The 20,459-nt window shown below is 34.3% G+C and overlaps 1 protein-coding gene across 2 annotated transcripts in view; it reads left to right on the forward strand.

The window, feature by feature from the left end:
- Nucleotides 1-20,459, forward strand: part of LOC106679622 (myelin regulatory factor) — a 124,685-nt gene that overhangs the window by 18,660 nt on the left and 85,566 nt on the right. The window contains exon 1 of one of the 2 annotated variants that reach the window (XM_067051493.1): nt 10,470-10,608. The exons of the other annotated variant lie outside the window; for it this stretch is intronic. Within the exon in view, the coding sequence (XP_066907594.1) occupies nt 10,542-10,608 (67 nt within the window). The 5' untranslated portion in view covers nt 10,470-10,541. Of the gene's footprint in view, nt 1-10,469; nt 10,609-20,459 lie in introns of those variants that run through there. 2 annotated transcript variants of the gene reach the window in all.

The following is a 20,459-nucleotide window of genomic DNA, read 5'->3' on the forward strand; positions in this document are numbered from 1 at the left end:
TTGTATCCTTTGTAATGTGAGGAAGAAATTATAATTGAAGAAGTCCTTGAGGATGGCTAAAATGGCCGAAACGTTGGACTGGTGAAAAAAAAAAAAAGTGTTGAGACAATAAAAGATACAAATTTTTGATTTATTTAATAAATAATTACCTTGTCTCAAGAAATTGAAATAATATAATTAAAATATAACTATTATTAGAGTGCTATCAATGGGTAGTTTCTCTACATGCTTTTAAGTATATACAATGTATTTTTTTTTTTTTTTTTTTTTTTTTTTTTTTTTTTTTTTTTTTTTTTTGGTTTTGTGATTTATATGTTTTTAGTTAAAATTGCAGAGTCCCTAGTTAAATCAACCATTATTGAAAATCAACAACTACTATTTACTGGCTACTAAATATAACTTGTCTCCTAGAGTGTTCTTCGAGAACTCTATTTGATTACTGGTCTACTCTCTAGAAATATGACTCTTATCTTTAACATTATTTGCCATATGAGGTGGTGGATGTTACCACTGGATGTGAATGGTGAACTCAGTAGATGAAGCTGTAAGGTATTTGTAATAGATAGAGCCAAGACTTTAAAGCCTCCTGTGTTATTCCTATGCATATTATTGAGCTCGTAACGATAACAATCCCTAGTTAAAAGCATTGGTTTTAAAGTGTATAACATATTTTTTTTTTTTTAATCTTTTGTCATTTATATGTTTTTAGTTAAAATTGCACAGATTATTGAATGGATCCACTTTTAAATGCACAATGGTTCCTATTCATCCCTCTATTTTCAATCCGCTGGTGTTCCTCAAGGTAGTATTCTCGGTCCAATCCTCTACACTGTCTATAGAACTGGCATCCCAACAACTCAAACCACCGAAGAATGGTGTCGAAATTGGAGGATAAAAATAAATCCCAACAAATCCCATCAAATCACATTTACTCTTCGTCGTAAACTTACCGACTGCCCTACAGTATACTTTAATAATGTGGCTCTTACCCCTTTAGAACAGATTCGTTATCTTGGACTACATCTTGATAAACGACTAACCTGCAATCCTCACACAAGACTGAAATGAGACAGGAAACTGCACTCAGATTCCGACTATTACAGCACTTACTAGACAAACGGTTTAAATTTCCAACTCATTACAATAGACTGATCTACATGACAATAATAAGGACATACGGAGTTGAGCTTCGGGGCTCCACTAAACCTTCGAATTCCTCTCGTATCCAATCTTTTCAATCCAAAATTCTTCGTAAAATCCTCAATGCTCCTTATATTGTTACTAATAAAACATCCATAAAGACCTAAATGTTCCTTATGTAACCGATCTAGCCCGAACCCGATATTATTCCTTCCATAATAAACTCCCTAACCACCCAAATCCACTAGTTTCTAACCTTGCTTCCTCTTCCATTCCTGGCAATCCTCCGAGGCGCCTGAAAAGGAGATGGCCTCGTGACCTTATATTGTAAACTGTTTTTTAGAGTTCTACTACTGGGTAGTTTCTCTACATGCTGTATCATATCGTTATGATCAAATTTACTTGTATTTTTTATACAGTTGTAAATATCAATAAATAATTAAATAAAAAAAATTTTTAAATGAACCTCCCCCCCCCCAAAAAAAAAACTGAGTCTATAGTTAAATCAACCATTTGGCTTTGGATGGCTGGCGTGCCAACCGATTTGGATAATACTTGGATTGATAAGCTAGTCAAATATTTCGAAAATTGATTTAAGTGTTAGTTTCTTATCTACTGAAATACGATCAGTTCGAACTGGATAAACCAAGGATACAACTATATATAAGACTGCCCGATGATAGCGGCCATGTTGTAGCAGAGTAAACTTTTAAGAAGTAAAACGGACCGGGAAGGCAATACGATCGGTTTCCGTGACGGGTAATTTATTGGCCTTTATGGCCGGAGGAGGACTGTGATTTAGACTGGCGGGTTATTGATCGTCCAACTCCCGTACCAGGTACCGGCTCACCTTCTTGTCTCTGTCAGCTTTCAACAGATGGTCTCGGTAGGAGGATCACAGCACTTTCTGGGGTTGGTCACTCGCTGGAGATGGAGACTTCTCAGTTAGTAGGTTCGGTAACTAACAGGAGTAAACAATTAAACAATCAATGTTTCATAGATTCAGGTAGGTAGTATAGGACTCCAATGGGAGTCTTGGCCGAGGAAAAAAAAAAAAAAAAAAAAATAGATTCAGGTATCATAATGGCAGAAAAAAAATAAAACAAATTCAGGAAAAAAATTATTCCAATATTCTAAAAGAGATTTATCTACTGAATTGTATAATTTCAGTGTTCCCAGGGTTTTATAGTTGGGGGATATTGCCCGAATTAATTCTAATTTGCTGGTATCGCAGGAGTGGACTGTGTTTGAAATAAAATTAATTATAGTAAACAAAATGAAAATGAAACCTCTATTCTTGTAATAGTTATAAAATAATTGATTATATTTGTTTTGCCAAAAATGCTTACAAGATAGTTGTTTGAATTTAAATTAATTTTGACTATTGATAAGACTGAGCTTACATGGAATATTGGAAAGTATTGTAGGTTACTTGATGTGATGTTTAGATGGAACTTCTCTCTTGCTCTTTTGCTCTCTCATCTTGCCACTGCCCCCTTGCCTGTGTGTGGTGAAGATCTACTCACTCATATTGCGCTATAGAACAGTAGCAGAAGTGGTATTACTTTTTGAGAATGTGTTTGCTCTTTCACCAGTACAGGTCAATATGGCTACGAACTCTGAACTTGTTTTTCACTAGAGGGCGACATCTCCAAGTCCCAATTGAAAAATGCTTGAGGGGGCTTCCTCATAAATACTTAAAAAAAAACTAAATGTACTCCTACAACCTATGAAGGATCAGGGCCCTAATTTGTAAGGCAGTTCTATTACTAGACCAGCGGTTGTGCAAGTTTTTTTAACACACTTTTATTGCATAAATATAAAATGTACAATTTTTACCGTATTGTTTTGGGATACACCCTTATATAATACAATTTTCTTGAAACTAATTACACTTTACAACCTTCTCTATGTTTCATTTTGGTAAAACTAACCGAAAGAAAAAAAAAATTGAATTAAAACAAAATACGTAACATTGGATATAATAAAATACATATCATTTTGTAGCATAAAATACATATAATTCATTTATGTTTACATTAATATATGTTTAATTATTTTGAGGTGTAGATAGTTGACCGTAGATTAATGATTGGAGAAGTTTGTCGGGGAGTGCGGTCAGCAAAGAACAACATAAATAAACAAAACCATATTTATTTATTTTACGCCGTCGTTTCGACCTGAGTTTCAGGTCTTCATTAGGGCTATAGAACAAAAGAGATAACAACAACATTTAGAGAAACATAAAATTGAAAAGGAATAGTAAACAAAAAAATCTGGAATTATACAAAATATTGAATTGAATCATAAATGATAAAAAATTGATAATTGAATAGTAAAAAAAGTTTAATTGATTGATAATCGTGGAATTAGGTGGTAGTAGATTGAAAAGAGTGAAGATGAAATATAATATCATGTAGGTAAGAAGATATGTATAATATAAGATATGCAAGTAGTGTCTAAAAAACTGAAAAAATAAATGAATAAATTGAATCTACAAATTGAACAATATGACAGACAATGAAAAATTGTGAGTGGCTTATATCTGAATTACAGTGTTTAATTATTTTGTATTTATATCTATGGGTTGTAGTTCTAGTGTAATTTCATATTTCTGTGATTAGAGGGCTTAATGACTGGAAGTAATTATGTGTCATTTTCTATATTTAATACTGTACGGTGCATTTAAATCAGTGTGCATTTTAGATATTCTAGTGTAATATGGATAGTTGTTAATGATTCTGAGGCATTTATTTTGAAATATTTTTTTAATATTAGTTGAATTGGAAAAGCTCCATATGGGGCGACCATAAGTTAAGATGGGTCTTAGTACAACTTTATATAGTTTCATTTTATTTCTATTGGGATAGTCGATCTGTTGAGAAAGGGCTGTCCGTAGCTCAGGTGGTTGAGACGCAGGACTTACACTGGTGGGTCGACTTTTTTGATTTCTGTGGCGGTCTCACGAAACGAAAACTTGACCCCCTCCCATCGTGATTAGGTTGGTTACCTCTAAATAACCCCTCCCCCCGTATGTCAGAAATGACCCGGAAGGGATTCATTAAAAATAAATAAAAAAATATCTGTGGAGAATGTAAGAGGTCCTTGGTTTTTTTGTTAAATTTGGTCCTTAGTAAAGGAGTAGGATATCAGAATTCTCCCTCAGTTTAACTCTGTAAGTTCTTATTTCCCTTCAAGTCGTCAGTCACAATAATTCTTAAGGTTGATTACAAGTTCTTTCACCTCCGCAATCTTTTATTATCTTTCATTATCCCTGACCTTTTCTTTTGATGTAGAAATTTTGTTTACTAATATTCCCAAATGATAAAGCCCTCCTTATAATTATTGACGTATAAGTCAATTGATTGACGAATAAGGCCAGGAAATGATATTTATTTATTATTGGCGCTACACTATCTACGACAGTCTGGACCTCTCTTAGGACTTTCCTTCACTCTCTTTTATCCGAATTCTTATAATTCCCATGTTTTTCAATATTTCCTTTAATTCATACAGACATCTCATGTGTTCTCATCCTCTACATCTTTCTCCATGTCGGCCTTCAAGTAGACATTTGATGATTTATTTCCTGGGCATACATGCTACATGACCTAAACATCGAATTTGTCTCCCTCTTAACTATTTAGACCAAATCTGATTTCTGGTACATCTGGCGCAACTCCTCGTTAGTACTTATTCCCCATAATCCATCCCGCCTAAAACGCATCTCTCCCGTTCCAAAAACTGTTTTTCTTAAGCTTTGGATATCTTCCAGGTCTCAGATCAAAAAGTGACGACAGGTCTTATCACTTTCTCATACACCATACGCTTGATTCAGTAAGATAGAGCGCTATAATTCAGAATTTTTGCATGTTGAAGCAGCATCTGTTCCCGCCGACCTTCCTTGCTTTCGATTCCTTCACTATTATTTTCAGTTATTATTATATCCAAGTATGTAAGGTTTCAATTGCTTTAAGGATATAAGGGTATGGAACACGGAATACATTTTTTTGTATTTATTTTATTAATATATTTTTTGTATACAACTCTTGCTGGATCGGTTATCCGTAACCTTGTTTCCCAGTATAATTTTGCTCTTCTAGCATTGGGATTATGGATTGTGAATGTGCATCTTACGTCCTGTAATTTGGGGCATGCTTAAAGATGTCCTCAAATCATATCACCTAATGAGCTCTGAAGAGTCATTTCTGATCAGGATCCTAAAACAAGCGACGTATTTTCCTCTTGGGAAAACGCTTTAGATTCAAGGATTTAAGGGGAAAACACCATTCAAAAATTTATGCTGACTAACTGCATTGAATTGCTACTTACACACGGAGTACTTAAAATTAGAAATATTGGAAGTATGAAGTTGACCGTATGAAGTTGGTTTTAGGAAGATAGTCCGGGTGGCGGGCAATAAAAGTACACAATAGTAGAAAAAACTATGAAGTGTTAAGCAACGTTTCGCCCCACAATGCAGGGCTTCGTCAGGGCTAAAAGGACCAAAAAAGTTAACATTAAATAGTTTTTTTCACTATTTTGTTCCTTTATTGACCGTCACTGGAACTATCTTTCTACGATATAACTGGTAAAGCAATTGTTATATGTCTAGATATTTATAATATATTTTTCTCTCAGACCAATACATTTTTTTCACTTTTACAAACATACGATAAAATGTATCAGCAATATCATCAGCACAGTCGTTTCATCTTCTACCGCCGTGCGATGTGAGGATCCCGCTTATATAGTCTGACCCAAATGTTTCTCTTGAACTAGCTCTTTTCTCCTACTCCAGTCCATTCCACGCTGCCTGAATGCCTCCAAGGAGATACGTGGCCACGTAAGTCTTCTTGGTGCTTCTATCTGGATCCTTCCTAAGATGTCCAAACCAGCTTAGTCTGTGCTTCTCCAGAATGGTCTTCCGTATCCCATCTTACTATTTTTCGCAGTTATCTCATTTCCATGGCTTGTAACTGACGCCTGTGTTTTGAGGTGAGGGTCCACGATTCTGATGAGTAAGCAGGAAGGGAGATCGATTTATAGACGGCTAGTTTGGTCTGCTTTATCACCTCTCTTCTCCCCAGGAGACTCCGTCTGACCATACCGAACGTCTTCCCTGCAGCTCCAATTCTTCGAGCCACTTTTTTATTTATTTTATTGAGATGAAATTGATATTTATATTATCTACGATATAAACAACGAAAATCTTAATCATTGTTATAATATATACACCTTATATATATTAACATAGTCTCACATATTGGCAATAGTTAATGAAAATCTAAAAACACAGCTCAACAATAATTTACACAAATATGATATAAATACAGACTTACAAGAAAATAAAAACATTAAAATAATAATACTATAAACATAAAAAGTGATAATTATGTCAAGTAGTAAATATAAAAAGAGATCAATATTAAAAAAGTAATAAATATAAAAGTAGTAGGTATAAAAATAAAAATCCTTAATAAAAAGTTACAAATAAAAAAAAGGTTTGTTAGTGCCTTATGGTTTTCCCTGTCTATAGGGGACAATACAAACCTATTGTCGTACTAATATATATAGTTTATCACTCCCAGATGGTTCAACAAATACTGAGTCAGAATGGAGACAATATTAACACTATTGAGGAACATAAGAGTAAAAATTAATTAAATCACTGACAAAAATAACTAGTTATATATTAAATAAATCAAAATTTGTATCCTTTGTAATGTGAGGAAGAAATTATAATTGAAGAAGTCCTTGAGGATGGCTAAAATGGCCGAAACGTTGGACTGGTGAAAAAAAAAAAGTGTTGAAACAAAAAAGGATACAGGTTTTGATTTATTTAATAAATAATTACCTTGTCTCAAGAAATTGAAATAATATAATTAAAATATAACTAGTTATTTTTAGCTTTATAAAAAATAACGGGTTGACCGGGAATCATCCGTATTATATGCGACTAAACGGTTATTTAAAATTAACCACCCATCCGTAGTTCCTGCTCCTCGCACCTGCTGCGAATATCGGGTCTATGGGATAATTAGCTTACTTTTTTTGTCGAAGGATGCTTTAAGAACTGCGTATCTCACCTAAATGTTAGAACTATTCTATATAAGTATAGGAGGGGTATTCATGATCTTTAGTTTAACATGTTAAAAATTGATTGGAGAAGTTTGTCGGGGGTGCGGTATTTATGTAGCTAAGAACAACATAAATAAACAAAACCATATTTATTTATTTTATGCCGACGTTTCGACCTGAGTTTCAGTTCTTCATCAGGGGTATGGCGTAGAAGGTAGGCCTGCAACTGACTGATTTTAACATGTTAAAGCGCGTTAAATGGAGAAATATTTCCTTCTTTTAGCATGTTAAAACGATATAACATATAACATAGTTGAGAGTCTGTTACTATGTCTGTTAAATGGAGAATGACGTCACGCAACAGACCAGCAGAGCTCGTTACCGTTTTATTCGTTGTTGTGTTAGGTTACTTTTTGTAGCCGTAGTTTGTGTACTTGTACTACTCGTAGTTTGTGTTGTTTTGGATGTTTTTAAAACTAATAAAGAAATGGCTGACAATAATAATAATAATGTAATGATAGTTGTCAATTAGCTCATCTTGATTCTCTTCCTTATAAGACAGGGAATCAACAAGACACACAGTGGCCTAACTTTCACACAACTTCTACATTTCACTTACTTTACACTTACATTAGGCATGTTATAATGAATTACACATGTTTTGGAAGGAAAGGTTGTAAAACAAGTTGCTTAGAAACTCCGCTAGGAGCTCTTATGCATTTAATATAGCTTTAAATAGGGCTGCTCACAATCCTATGTTTATAACGTTTAAAGTGGTAAAACATTTTACATTTAACAAAACATCATGAATGCCCCTAGGATTGAGAGCAGCCCTGTTAAAGTCATGTAAAATGCGTGAGAGCTCTTAGCGGATTTTCTGAGCAACTTGTTTTGTAACCTTCCAAAACTTCATATATTGTAAGTGTTGATTATTGTAATTTATTACAGCATGCCTGAAGTGAGTGAAAAGTGGAAGTTAAGCTTGGAGGAAGCTTGTATGAAAGTTTGGCAACTGAGTGCCTTGTTGATATTTTAACTGATGTGGAAGAGAATCAAAATGAGCTAATTGACAACATTCATTACATTATTATTATTGTCAGTCATTGCTTTATTAGTTTTCATTTTTCGTTAAGATCAACCCAATGGAAGTGTAAGTCTTTTTAATTATATGTAATTTATATATGTCCGATAACGGATTGATAAGTATGCTGTGTGATATTGCAACCTGATGTATTTAGGCAGCATAGATGAATAAAGTATTTCTCTCTCTCTCCCTATAATTGCATATAACACTGTTATAATTGATTTTGCAACATTTTTTTTTTCATTTTCTAAAGAATGAATTTAATAATTTTGATTCCTCAAGGTAGTATCCTCGGTCCCATCCTCTACACCGTCTATACAGCTGACATTGCAACCAATCCTAACACTATCCTCACCTCGAATGCCGATGACACATGTGTGCTGGCTGTTAATAACATCCCATTAATTGTATCCCAAACTCTCCAATCCCATATCACAGCCCTCGAAGAATGGTGTCGTAATTGGAGGATTAAGATAAATTCCAACAAATCCCATCAAATCACCTTTACCCTTCGTCGTAAACCTACCGACTGCCCTACAGTGTCATTTAATGATGTTGCTCTTACCCCTGTCGAACAGATCCGCTACCTTGGACTACATCTGGACAAGCGATTAGACAGGAAACTGCACGTCGATTTCGACTATTTTACAGCACTTACTATATAATTGTAGAATAATACTCGTTATAAATAGTTGTAGATATGTAGAGGTAGGTGTGAAAGGTAAATAGATAGGTGAAATCACCTATCTCACATTTGCCACGTTTACTTCACCTATCTTTCTATCATACCTACAAACCTCTCTGACGAATATTTGTCTACAATCTCTAGTTACTCTTAGTTACTGGATTACTCTAGTTCTGTGTTTAGAATCCTGTAACACCTGACTGTATTTATTACTAACTGGTTTCCAATCCATTCATATGTATGCTTACGTAAGCTTTTATTATTTCTTTTATAGGTTTTAAAACAAAACAATTTTTTTTCTTCAAATTTTCGCATTTTCTCTGTATATTTATTTTTATGTCAATCCTAACAATGTTTGCATCTTGTTTTCATTTAACCCTGACGAATTCTGCAAAGTGGCCAGGAACGTTGGTTAACAATAAGTAGTTGTATTCTACTATTTTGATACCTTTATTGACCGCCACCCACTTCTCTCCTACTATGACATTATTCCCTTGGTATTTTTTTAATTTATTTTTTTATACTTATTGGCTGGTAGTTTGGTAAGCTCATTTTGACCCCCCATTGCCATAAAATCGGGCTAGTACAGAAAGTATTTTTTTTTTTTAATAACTTTATCGAAATTTACAACTGTATATTACATAATACATTTAGTAAATATGGTCTTAGTTAAAATGGAGTGTTACAGGCGTGTAGAGCAACTACCCATTGGTAGCACTCTAATCTTTTACATTACCTGGTCTCGTGGCCATCTTATTTTTAGGCACCTCGGAGGATTGTCAGGAATGGAAGAGGATGCAAGGCTATGGGGTTTGAGAGGTTAAGGAGTTTTTAATGGAGGGAGTGATATCTGGTTCGGGCTAGATTGGTTACATTAAGGTTTTTATGTATGATTTTATTTGTGACAAAGTAAGGAGCATTGAGGATTTTACGAAAGATTTTGGATTGTAAGGATTGAATACGAGAAGAATTCGAAGGTTTAGTGGAGCCCCAAAGCTCAACTCCATATGTCCAGATTGGCTTGAAAGTATTATTTTAAAAAATATTTATGTTGATAATATTTGGCTAACAATCGATTGGTTTTATCTAGAATAATTCTGATTGATTAAGAAGTATGATGGTATGAGCAGCTCTTAAGTTATTGTTGTTCACTTTGGCCTATCGTGGTATAAAGTTGTTGAACTGTTTTATCTTCTCAAATAAATCTCTCACTTAAAAGTACAATGATCCAATGTCTTAAGCGCTAGTTGCTAAAGTAATAGCTGTGTTGCACAACATTTAACCTTTCCTCAAACCCTCTTTCTAAGATATCGACCGGATCTAAAAAGGGAATCGCAAGGGTCCATTCTTCGGGATGGCCGTCCTCTAAGGGCCGCCGCCATTTTGGTAAAAGCCCGCCCCCTGATTGGTCGACAGGACAACCCCACCCTCCGCCCCATCGAACGGCCGATACAGTAGACCGGGGGTATCCACAGCCGACCGTTCTTCGAGTTCCCCGCTCATCGATCCACCGTCAGATGTAATAAGCAGGGTCCGCTCCACCCCGATCTCATGGAGTACACGTGGAGCATCGAAGAGCAGGCGCAGGCCAACTCTCAGCATGGTCATCATCATCAAGGTAATTAGCAGAGATTAGTTAATTACAATTCATGTAAGTTTATATCTAAACCAGTATGTACCTATATACTAGTATATAAACTTCTTGGAGTCAGCCGCATAAAAAATGACTATGATTCAAAGTATCATGGCAAACTTTTTTTATTTTGGCAAGTTCCTTTAAGAAAATGAAGGTTTATCCTACAGGTTACCAACCTAAAAGTCAAACCACCCAAGACGAATTCGAACTAGTACCGCTTCTGACCCGAAAGTGCTACGTTTCTGGCTGAACTTACCCGGCTATCCTAAAACGATTCTGCTTCATTTGTTACACGTTATTCCTGTCGATAACTATTAAAATACAGTAATCTTAGTAATTTGAACTTCGATACTCCGAACACTCTAGTAATCCGAACTGGCGTAAAAGCAAAAAAAAAAATTATTTAAAAAAAAAAATAAAATAACATTTGTGTTTAAAATTAATATAAACAAATTAAGTTAATAAAATGTGTATTCAAATAAAATCTGTGCCAAAATGCCGTCCTTTTCATTGATTTTACTTAAATTTTCATTATTATTTACTAAAATATCGAATTTTATTTTACCGGAGTTTCCTTTTATATCTTATCAATATAGTTATAATTGAAATTAATCTTTTTATATATAATTTTTCTTATAATAAAAAATAATATCAAATCTTTATCAAAACCTTTATCTTCCGATCAATACGGATCTATCATTTTTTTTTTTATAATTTATTTATTGTTATTTACAACTGTATAAAAATATATAAAACAAGTAAATTTTCTGTAAGTGATATAATGACATGATACAAACGTAGAGAATCTACCAATAGATAGAATTCCAATAACATTTCTATAGGAGAAGATCTCGAGACCATCTTCTTTTCAGACGTCTAGGAGGATTATTAGGTAATGAAAGAGAAGCCAGGTTAGAAACAAGTGGATTTGGGTGGTTTGGAACTTTATCATGGAAGGATTGGTATCTGGTTCTGGCCAAATCGGCAACATATGAGACATTGAGGTCCTGATGGATTACTTGATTCGTGACAAAGTAAGGAGCATTAGGGATTTTGGACTGTAAGGAATGGATTCGGGAGAAATTCGGAGGTTTAGTGGAGCCCCAAAGCTCAACTCGGTTTGTTCAGATAGGCCTTATAATATTCATGTAGATCAGTCTATATCATATTTTAAATTAGGTTTACTCATACATTAGTTTAACTGTTAAAGCCATTTATTTAAATTTTATATAATCATAAAAACTGTCTATGCGATTAATATAAAATTTTTATTGTGAATGTTTTGTCGAAAGTTTTTTGATATCTATTTTTTTGACGAGTGTGAACGTCAATGCTGCTCTTACATCTGGCAGGCGCTTTGGATATACTGTACCGCATAACAAAAATCTAATACTGCAGTTAAACAATTTATTTTGGGTGTTTACGATTTTTTTTTGTCTAAATAAAATTATAATATATACCTAATTATGTACCTCCTAGGTTATTAATATAATAATATAATATATTTTTTACCTTATATATATTTAAAAACTTCCTATGGAGCTTTTTGATAAAGATTCTTTTATTTTATTTTTTTCACTTTATTGAGACTGGTTATTATTGTTTAAATAGAATAAATTGTATCTAGTTTAAGTTTCAAAACTCTCTTTATTGCTTTAAAAGACCAACGTTTCGGCCAATTCGTCCATCCTCAAGGACAATCTAGAACTCACATCAGTGATTTAAAACCGTTTTGTAGACTATCCTACCCAGGTCATAAATTTCATTCAAATTGCCCTAATTTGTCACTCTTCATATAAAATTTTCAAATTCTTTTAAAATTTAAATTATAATTATGAATTCCTTGACCTGCCCAGGAAATTAAAATGGCTTCATAATGCTGATTCCTCTTTTAAAATTTTATCAATTGAATAAGTACATTGTTTGTATATTAAATTTAACGTTTTAAAAAAAAATTAATATAGCACATATATACATCTATAAAGACATTATATATCGGGGTAATTAAATTAACAATTAGCAAAAAAAAAATTAAAGTTTAATTTATAGGTTATATATAGACACATTTCAAACAAACAATGAAAATATTATATATATATTGGCCGTATAATTTTAAATAATAAAGAAGATAGTCAGAATCGCTGTCAAAAGAGAAACAATAAAAATAATTTAAATTGAAGGTAGCTTTAAAAAGTCTGATGTCCTTTTACCTGGCTGCAGCATGCAAGTGTGTGGAACATTAACCAGACAGTTTGAGTTATTTTGGATCTATGGCTTGTTGCAAGTGTTTAGCTTTGATTTTTTATTTATTATGTTATTTTATTGTAACAGTGAGATCACTATAACTCAGATGTATTTTATACATAAAACTCACTATTTTAGTATTTTTATTTATTATCTTATTTTATTGTAATAATTGTTAATGTTCTCCTACTGAATATCTAATGAGTGCTAAAACGTGGAGTTAGAAAGAGAAGTCGAAACAGTTGTCAATATGTCTAGTGAACTAATCAAGGCATTTGGTGAAACTGGATTCTAAAATACACTTTTTGGTTAAAAAGATCTAGGAAATTGAGGAATGGAAGGAGTCTCTACTTATTCCTGTTCACATAATGGGACCGAGGATAGTTTTTAATAACTATCGAGGAATCTCACTTTTTCTTGTATGTTATAAAATATTTAAGTTAATATTAACTAGTCGAATTACGGAATACACTGAAGAAATCGGATACTACCAAAGTGGTCTTAGGGAAAATCGAAATACTATTGATCAAATTTTTTCATTACGTCAAATACTACAGAAAAAGCTGGAATACGTCGGGGGAATTCATCAGCTTTATTTAGATTTCAAAAAGGCTTACGATTTTATTGATCGCCAGAAGCTGTGTAGTATTCTGATTGAACCAAAGAAGTTTGTGAATCTCGTATGGATGTGTATGACCGAAACCTTTGATAAGGTACGGCGCTAATCATTATCCTGAGAAGTTTGAGGTTTTGCCGGGCTTAAAACAAGGCGATTATTAATCACCTATCTTATTTAATCTAGCACTATAATACGTAGATGGTCAGGGTTGCGGTCAAAGGAGAAACAAAAATAGTTTACAACTATTTATTTTCCAACGTTTCGCCCCACTTTGTAGGGCTTCATCAGGGCTGTTCAGAACCAATAGGGTTTGGGGCGAAACGTTGGCAAATAAATAGTTGTAAACCCTGACCGCAACCCTGACCATCTTCCTATACATCAATTTTTACGGTCAACTATATACAATATGATGCAAAATCTACGGGGCTCTAAAAAAGATACATCATTCACAACTCTTCACTCCAATGCAACACCTAAATACCAACAACTCATTTCTCAATTGGTTCTGAACAGCCCTTATGAAGCCCTCCAAAGTGGGGCGAAACGTCGGAAAATAAATAGTTGTAAACTATTTTTGTTTCTCCTTTGACTGCAACCCTGACCATCTTCCTATACAAACGTTTAAGTATTTAGGTTCTACTGTAACTAGAAAAAAAGAAATTAATGAGGAAATAAAAGCGAGGTTGAAGGCGGGGAATTCTTGTGATTTTTTCAAACTGCTTAGCTCGCGCCTTCTATCCAAAAAGTTGTAAGTTAGAATTTACTAAACTCTACCACCCTCGTAGGTTTGAAAAGTTCTCAGAATGTACTAGAAAGAAGAGTCTTACCTCGATGGAACTACTTTTATTTTTCAACATAGTCTCCTTGTAGACTAATACATTTGGTCCAGCGATGTTCCAATGCCTTGATCTCATCTGCAAAATACCTCTCCAATTCGGCTATCAATTGTAGTTATGGTATCAGATAAAAGTCAGATAGTGCCAAATCAGGTGAATAAAGTGGATGTGGTAACAATTCGTACCTCAGTTCATGAAGTTTTGCCATGGCAATAGCACTTGTGTGCGGGCGAGCGTTGTTCTGATGAAATATGACTTTTTAACTTGACAAACAAGGCTTTTTTTTTTGCGTATCTTTTCCTGTAATTGGTTTAGGAGGTTTGTTTAGTATTGCCCCGTAATTGTTTGGCCATTTGCTTTCTTTTGTGGTGGTGACTCATGTTTCCACTGCTTTGACTGGTGTTTTTGTCTCTGGGGTATATTAGTGAACACAAGTTTCATCTGTAGTCACAAACCGGCGCAAAAAATCTTGTTGATTGCGCTGAAAACGGGCTAGATTTGGTTCGGACATTTGCAATCTGGTGTGTTTATGGTCCAATTTCAAGAGCCGTGGCACCCATCTTGCGGATAATTTTTTCATTCCCAATTCTTCGGTTAAAATGTGATATATCCGTTCAGATGACATCCCTACAGCTTCAGCAGTCTTACGCATCTTCAGTCGACGATCCTCCATCGCCTTTTTATGCACTTTTGCGATAAATTCTGGGGTCGTTGCCGTTTTTGGCCGTCTACTACGCGGATCATCATCTAAGCTCTCTTAGAGGAATTATGGCGTACTGTATGGTCTGTAATAATTGATTCATCCCAATATAACCTGAGAGAACGTTTTTGGAGGAGTCTATTTGGATGGTTCTTGTAATAAGGGCTCTTATCTTCAATTAGGTTGTACTTCACAGCCAGAGCCTGATGGAATATTTTGGCCACATTGTTGTGCCTCTGCAGATATTCAGTACCAGCCAGCACTCCACATCCTCCAGTGATATGTTGGATTGATTCCAGCGTTACTGAGCATAATCCACACTTATCTGGTGTTGTTGCGTCTTTTAACACATGCTTCCTATATGATATCGTGGCAATCACTTGATCTTGAATAGTAAGCACAAATCCCTCTGTCTCGGAGAATAGCCTTCCAGCTTTTAACCATTCAACTGATCTCTCTTTGTCTATGGAGGCTTCATTCAGTTGGCTATAGAATCTCCTATGCAGAGACTTTCCATTCTGCCAGTCGTTCATTTTGTGATACGATTGTTGATTCAACACCTTTGCTCAAATTAAGTGCAGAGTCCATCCTTTTGATGGCGAGATAAACCCCTGTTGTTTTTGCGAGGAAATATTGGCGTAGGGCCTCTTCCTGTTTGCAGCAAGCTTCTTCAATATTTATTAAACCACGTCCTCCTTCTTTTCTAGGTAAATACAGAGGAGCTTTAGAGGATATTGGATGGTGGGTCCGTTGTTCTGTGAGAGTTGTTCGTACAAGACGATCCATCTCCTGCAGGCTGGTGTTCGACCATTGCACTATGCCGAAGCTATAACAAAGAGCGGGTATAGCCCAGGTGTTAATGGCCTTGTTTTTTTGCTTGGGTTTTGAGCACTTTTCGTAGCCTAATTTTGAGCGTTGTTAAAAATTCTTGTTGCATATCTTTTCGGGATATTTTGAGGTGCTGTTGCATGCCCGAATATTTATATAATTTATTAGCTTCAAGTTTCTTTATGTGCTCTTCTTCATTAACCAGAATGTTCTGTTTACTAACCACTTTCCCCTTGGTTAAATGGAGCACTGCACATTTATCGAGGCCAAATGACATTCCTATGTCTTTTGTAAAAGATGAACAGCTTCAACCATATTTTGTAGTTGTTCTTTATTTTTCGCGTATAGTTTGAGATCGTGGCTCTTACCCCTGTAGAACAGATTCGTTATCTTGGACTACATCTTGACAAACGACTAACCTGGAATCCTCACACAAGACTGAAAAGACAGGAAACTGCACGCAGATTCCGACTATTACAGCACTTACTAGAAAAACGGTCTAAACTTCCAACTCATTACAAAAGACTGATCTACATGACAATAATAAGGCCTATCTGGACATACGAAGTTGAGCTTTGGGGCTCCACTAAACCTTCGAATTCCGCTCGTATCCAATCTTTACAATCCAAAATCCTTCGTAAAATCCTCAATGCTCCTTATTTTGTTACTAATAAAACCATCCATAAAGACCTAAATGTTCCTTATGTAACCGATCTAGCCCGAACCCGATATTATTCCTTCCATAATAAACTCCCTAACCATCCAAACCCACTAGTTTCTAAACTTGCTTCCTCTTCCATTCCTAGCAGTCCTCCGAGGCGCCTGAAAAGAAGATGGCCTCGTGACCTTATATTGTAAACTGTTTTTAGAGTTCTACTACTGGGTAGTTTCTCTACATCCTGTATCATATCATTATGACATTATGATCAAATTTACTGGTTGTATTTTTTTATACAGTTGTAAATATCAATAAATAAATAAAATAAAAAAAAAAATAACAAAGTTTGAGGTCATCCTGTACCAGCTGTGGCTGTCTGAGGTCCCTTCGTCGTTTATATCCCTCCTTATTCTTTCGAAGAATTCTGCTTAATGGAAATTTATTATTATATTATTTTATTGTAGTAGTCAGCTCACTATACCTCAAATGAGCCGAATATTCGACACAGATTAATGCTTGAGTTGGGCGTAGATATTTTCTGATTGCTATCATATTACGCAAGAAATTAAATTACAGTAGTCAAAGCAACTTGCTTCCTCTAGCACGTATGTTTAGTTTTCTACCAGCGGTTCCCATTGCAATTGTCATGCCAGCCATGTAATTGTCCTAAAAAATCTTTATTTATTTTTCTAAATAATACATAATTCTTTTGTTGAGAAATTTGTATTTGTTTGAACTTGAGTTACGGTCAATATTTTTATGTATGTTTAAATTCTTTGTAATGGGATATTACCATTGTTTAAATAGTTTATTTTTCCATAAACTCATAAGAGTTGATTCTGTTTGCTTTTCTCATAGGGCCTAAGAGTGTACTTTTTTATTTAGTTGGACAATCAGAGAATTGTTTTTAACATTGCTAGCTGACTGCAATGCTTTGCTATTGCTATATTCAAAGACGTATATAGATTTAATGAAGAATCATTGTATTTAGTTAAAATTAATCATTCACGTATACTTTATTTTTATGATTTGGTAACATAAAGTGATCCAATGTATGCGGTGACATTCGTTTTTAACATCTTAGTAAACAAAGATTCGACCATTCCCTTTTATATATACAGATGAAGTGATAAGGAAACTATGGTAACGTATTTGATAACAACTAACTTCGCTACATTATCGTTAATACTGGTCCGATTTAGGTGATTTTTTTCTTCAATTTTATTATCTATCGTATTTTCATGTATATACTACATGAAATATAAATATTACAATAAATTTTTTGAGGTTAAAGTCTTACAATTTGAATATATTTTATTTTAAATTATCATATCCACTGACGCCTGTTGAACAGATTCGATACTTAGGACTCCATCTTGACAAACGATCTAAACTTCCCATTCACTACAAAAAATTAGTATACACTACGATAATCAGACCAATTTGGACATATGGAATTGTGCTCTGGGGCTCCACCAAACCATCAAATTCTTCCCGCATCCAATCGTTACAATCCAAAATCCTACGTAAATCCTTGATGCTCTTTATTACGTTACAAATAAACTCATTCACAAAGACCTTAACTTCCTATTTGTTGCAGATTTGGCCTAAAACAGATATGCGTCTTTTCATTCCATACTCCTTAACCATCCTAACCCCTTAATTCTTAATCTTTCATCCTTAACAATACCTGATAATACTCCGAGGCGTCTGAAAAGAAGATGGCCACAGGACCTTCTAATTTAAATTAAAGTTTGAAGTACCACCAATGGGTGGTTCCTTCCCAAGATTTTCAAGTGTATATGAAACATACAACATATTTACTTATTGTATTTATTATTTGTACAGTTGTAAATCACATTAAATAAAAAAAATAAAAAAAATGATCGTAAAAAACGTATATATGTTTCGATGCATAAAGTTTCGGGACTATTGGTCTATATTCTTTTACTTTAATAACTTATAAACAATAATAATTCACTATAACAACAAACCTCATCCATGTGTATTTATGATTCATATAATTATATTTACCTCATAATTAGTCAAACTTTTAATTTCACAAAGGAAATTATGTCATTATCTGACATGGCTGAAAAGAATTGCTTTACATTGTTTTTATTTGATTATCATTCATTATTGGTAAAAAAAATTACTGTAATTAACTTAACAGACTTCTTAAAAAGAAAATCCGAAATATGAATAGTGTTTAAATAACCATCTCTGTGCTTCAACATTAGTACTATATTGAAAGAATTCGGAACGATTGACCTACAAAATTGTGGTAACAGATCTTTTAGTAGGAAGTCAAAGATAAATGGCAAACTTTGTGGAATGAAAGCCCAATGAGTAAAATAAAAATTATTAACAAGAACGTCAAGGCCTGGGGTACTTCCAGTCGGAGGAGGTTGTACTGACCAGGCTGAGAATAGGTCACACGAGGCTCACCCACTCCTATCTTATTTCAAAAGAAACGCCTCCGAACTGCCAGTATTGCCGCAATAAGCCATATTTTCCAACAATGCCCATATTTCACATCGCACCTCAATAGCTTAGGACTAAACCCAGTTTCTAAAATCACAACATTTGCTGACAAAAATATAACATTGAACAGAAGTAAAACAAAAATAATAAATAATCAAATTAAGAAATAAATAAAATTAAACGAATGAAGAAAAAAAGTTTTCATTGAAATCAGTTTCATTATTTTCTAGTGATGAAACTCCGCGTTTAAAACTATCCCATCCTTTGGATGCATCAGAGAAGTTATTTCCGATAAACGTGACCTCCAGATGTAACTATTAACATCTTCAATAAAAACTTTATTTGCACTGAATTTACAATTAAAATCAACCCGTCATAATAGAGAAGCAAAAACTAGTTTAGTCGGTTATGGAATAAAAGAACCAATAGTTAAACAACCAACAGATTATGTCCATTTTGTATATTTATAACCACTAGCAGATTAAGTTAATGAATCTAAGCCATGTGACTTTTACCCTCAGCCGCAGCTTCTGTCCACCTGCCCTTTTTAATAACACTCCTTTACCCAGATCTGATACAAAATACGATATCTTGGATTCGTCCTACATAAAAGACTCACCTGGAACCAACATACTAGACTAAGACAAGAACTCAATAGACGTTTCAGCCACCTATACCGACTGCTCAGCAGGACCTCTCATCTCTCAATAGAAAACAAACTACTAATTTATACTCAGACTATACTATACTCAGATCTATCTGGACCTACGTACTTGAACTTTGGGGAACAGCTAAACGTTATAACATCAAACGTATCCACCCCTTTTAGTCAATGGTCCTTATTATGTTTCCAACAGATCATTACATCATGACCTTCATATCCTGTATGTAAGTCCCTGACCTCATACCAACCGAATTCTCAAAATTCCATAGAAACCTTTCTAATCACCCTAATCCTTATCCTTTTCCGCCCATCCCTACAATCCATCTCAAAGGTTTTCAGTGGCCAAGAGACCTATTATAAAATAAACTCAAGAATTGAAATTTTGGCGATGGCCAGATGCTTTGTTCATGTATTTGTTGAGTGTTATTGGCTCTAGTGCATTTACACAGCCTCCACTGGTTTCACTACCTGCGCTAGGAGTTCTGCTCTTCCCCTCGTGCTTGGGGAATAGAGTGGGCTCAGGGATCCTCAGATAGATTATAGATTAGATTTTTATTCAGGGCGATCAACATCTAGGTTATTTATCTTCTTGTCTTTGACATTTGATAGTTGAATGTAGACTATTTCCTTTTTACACTGGTCGATATTGGTGGATTATATTTTAGTATAAAGTTAAGTTTCTTTCAGAAATTTATGTACGAGGAATTTTATTATTTTCCAAGGCTTGACGAAATGATGAGCATTCTTCAATTATATGCGACTGACAGGTTTGGCATATAGGTTGGTCCTCTTTTGTGATT

Source organism: Halyomorpha halys, unplaced genomic scaffold (assembly GCF_000696795.3).
Source record: "Halyomorpha halys isolate HHAL.00 unplaced genomic scaffold, Hhal_1.1 Scaffold211.1, whole genome shotgun sequence".
NCBI classification, from domain to species: domain Eukaryota; kingdom Metazoa; phylum Arthropoda; class Insecta; order Hemiptera; family Pentatomidae; genus Halyomorpha; species Halyomorpha halys.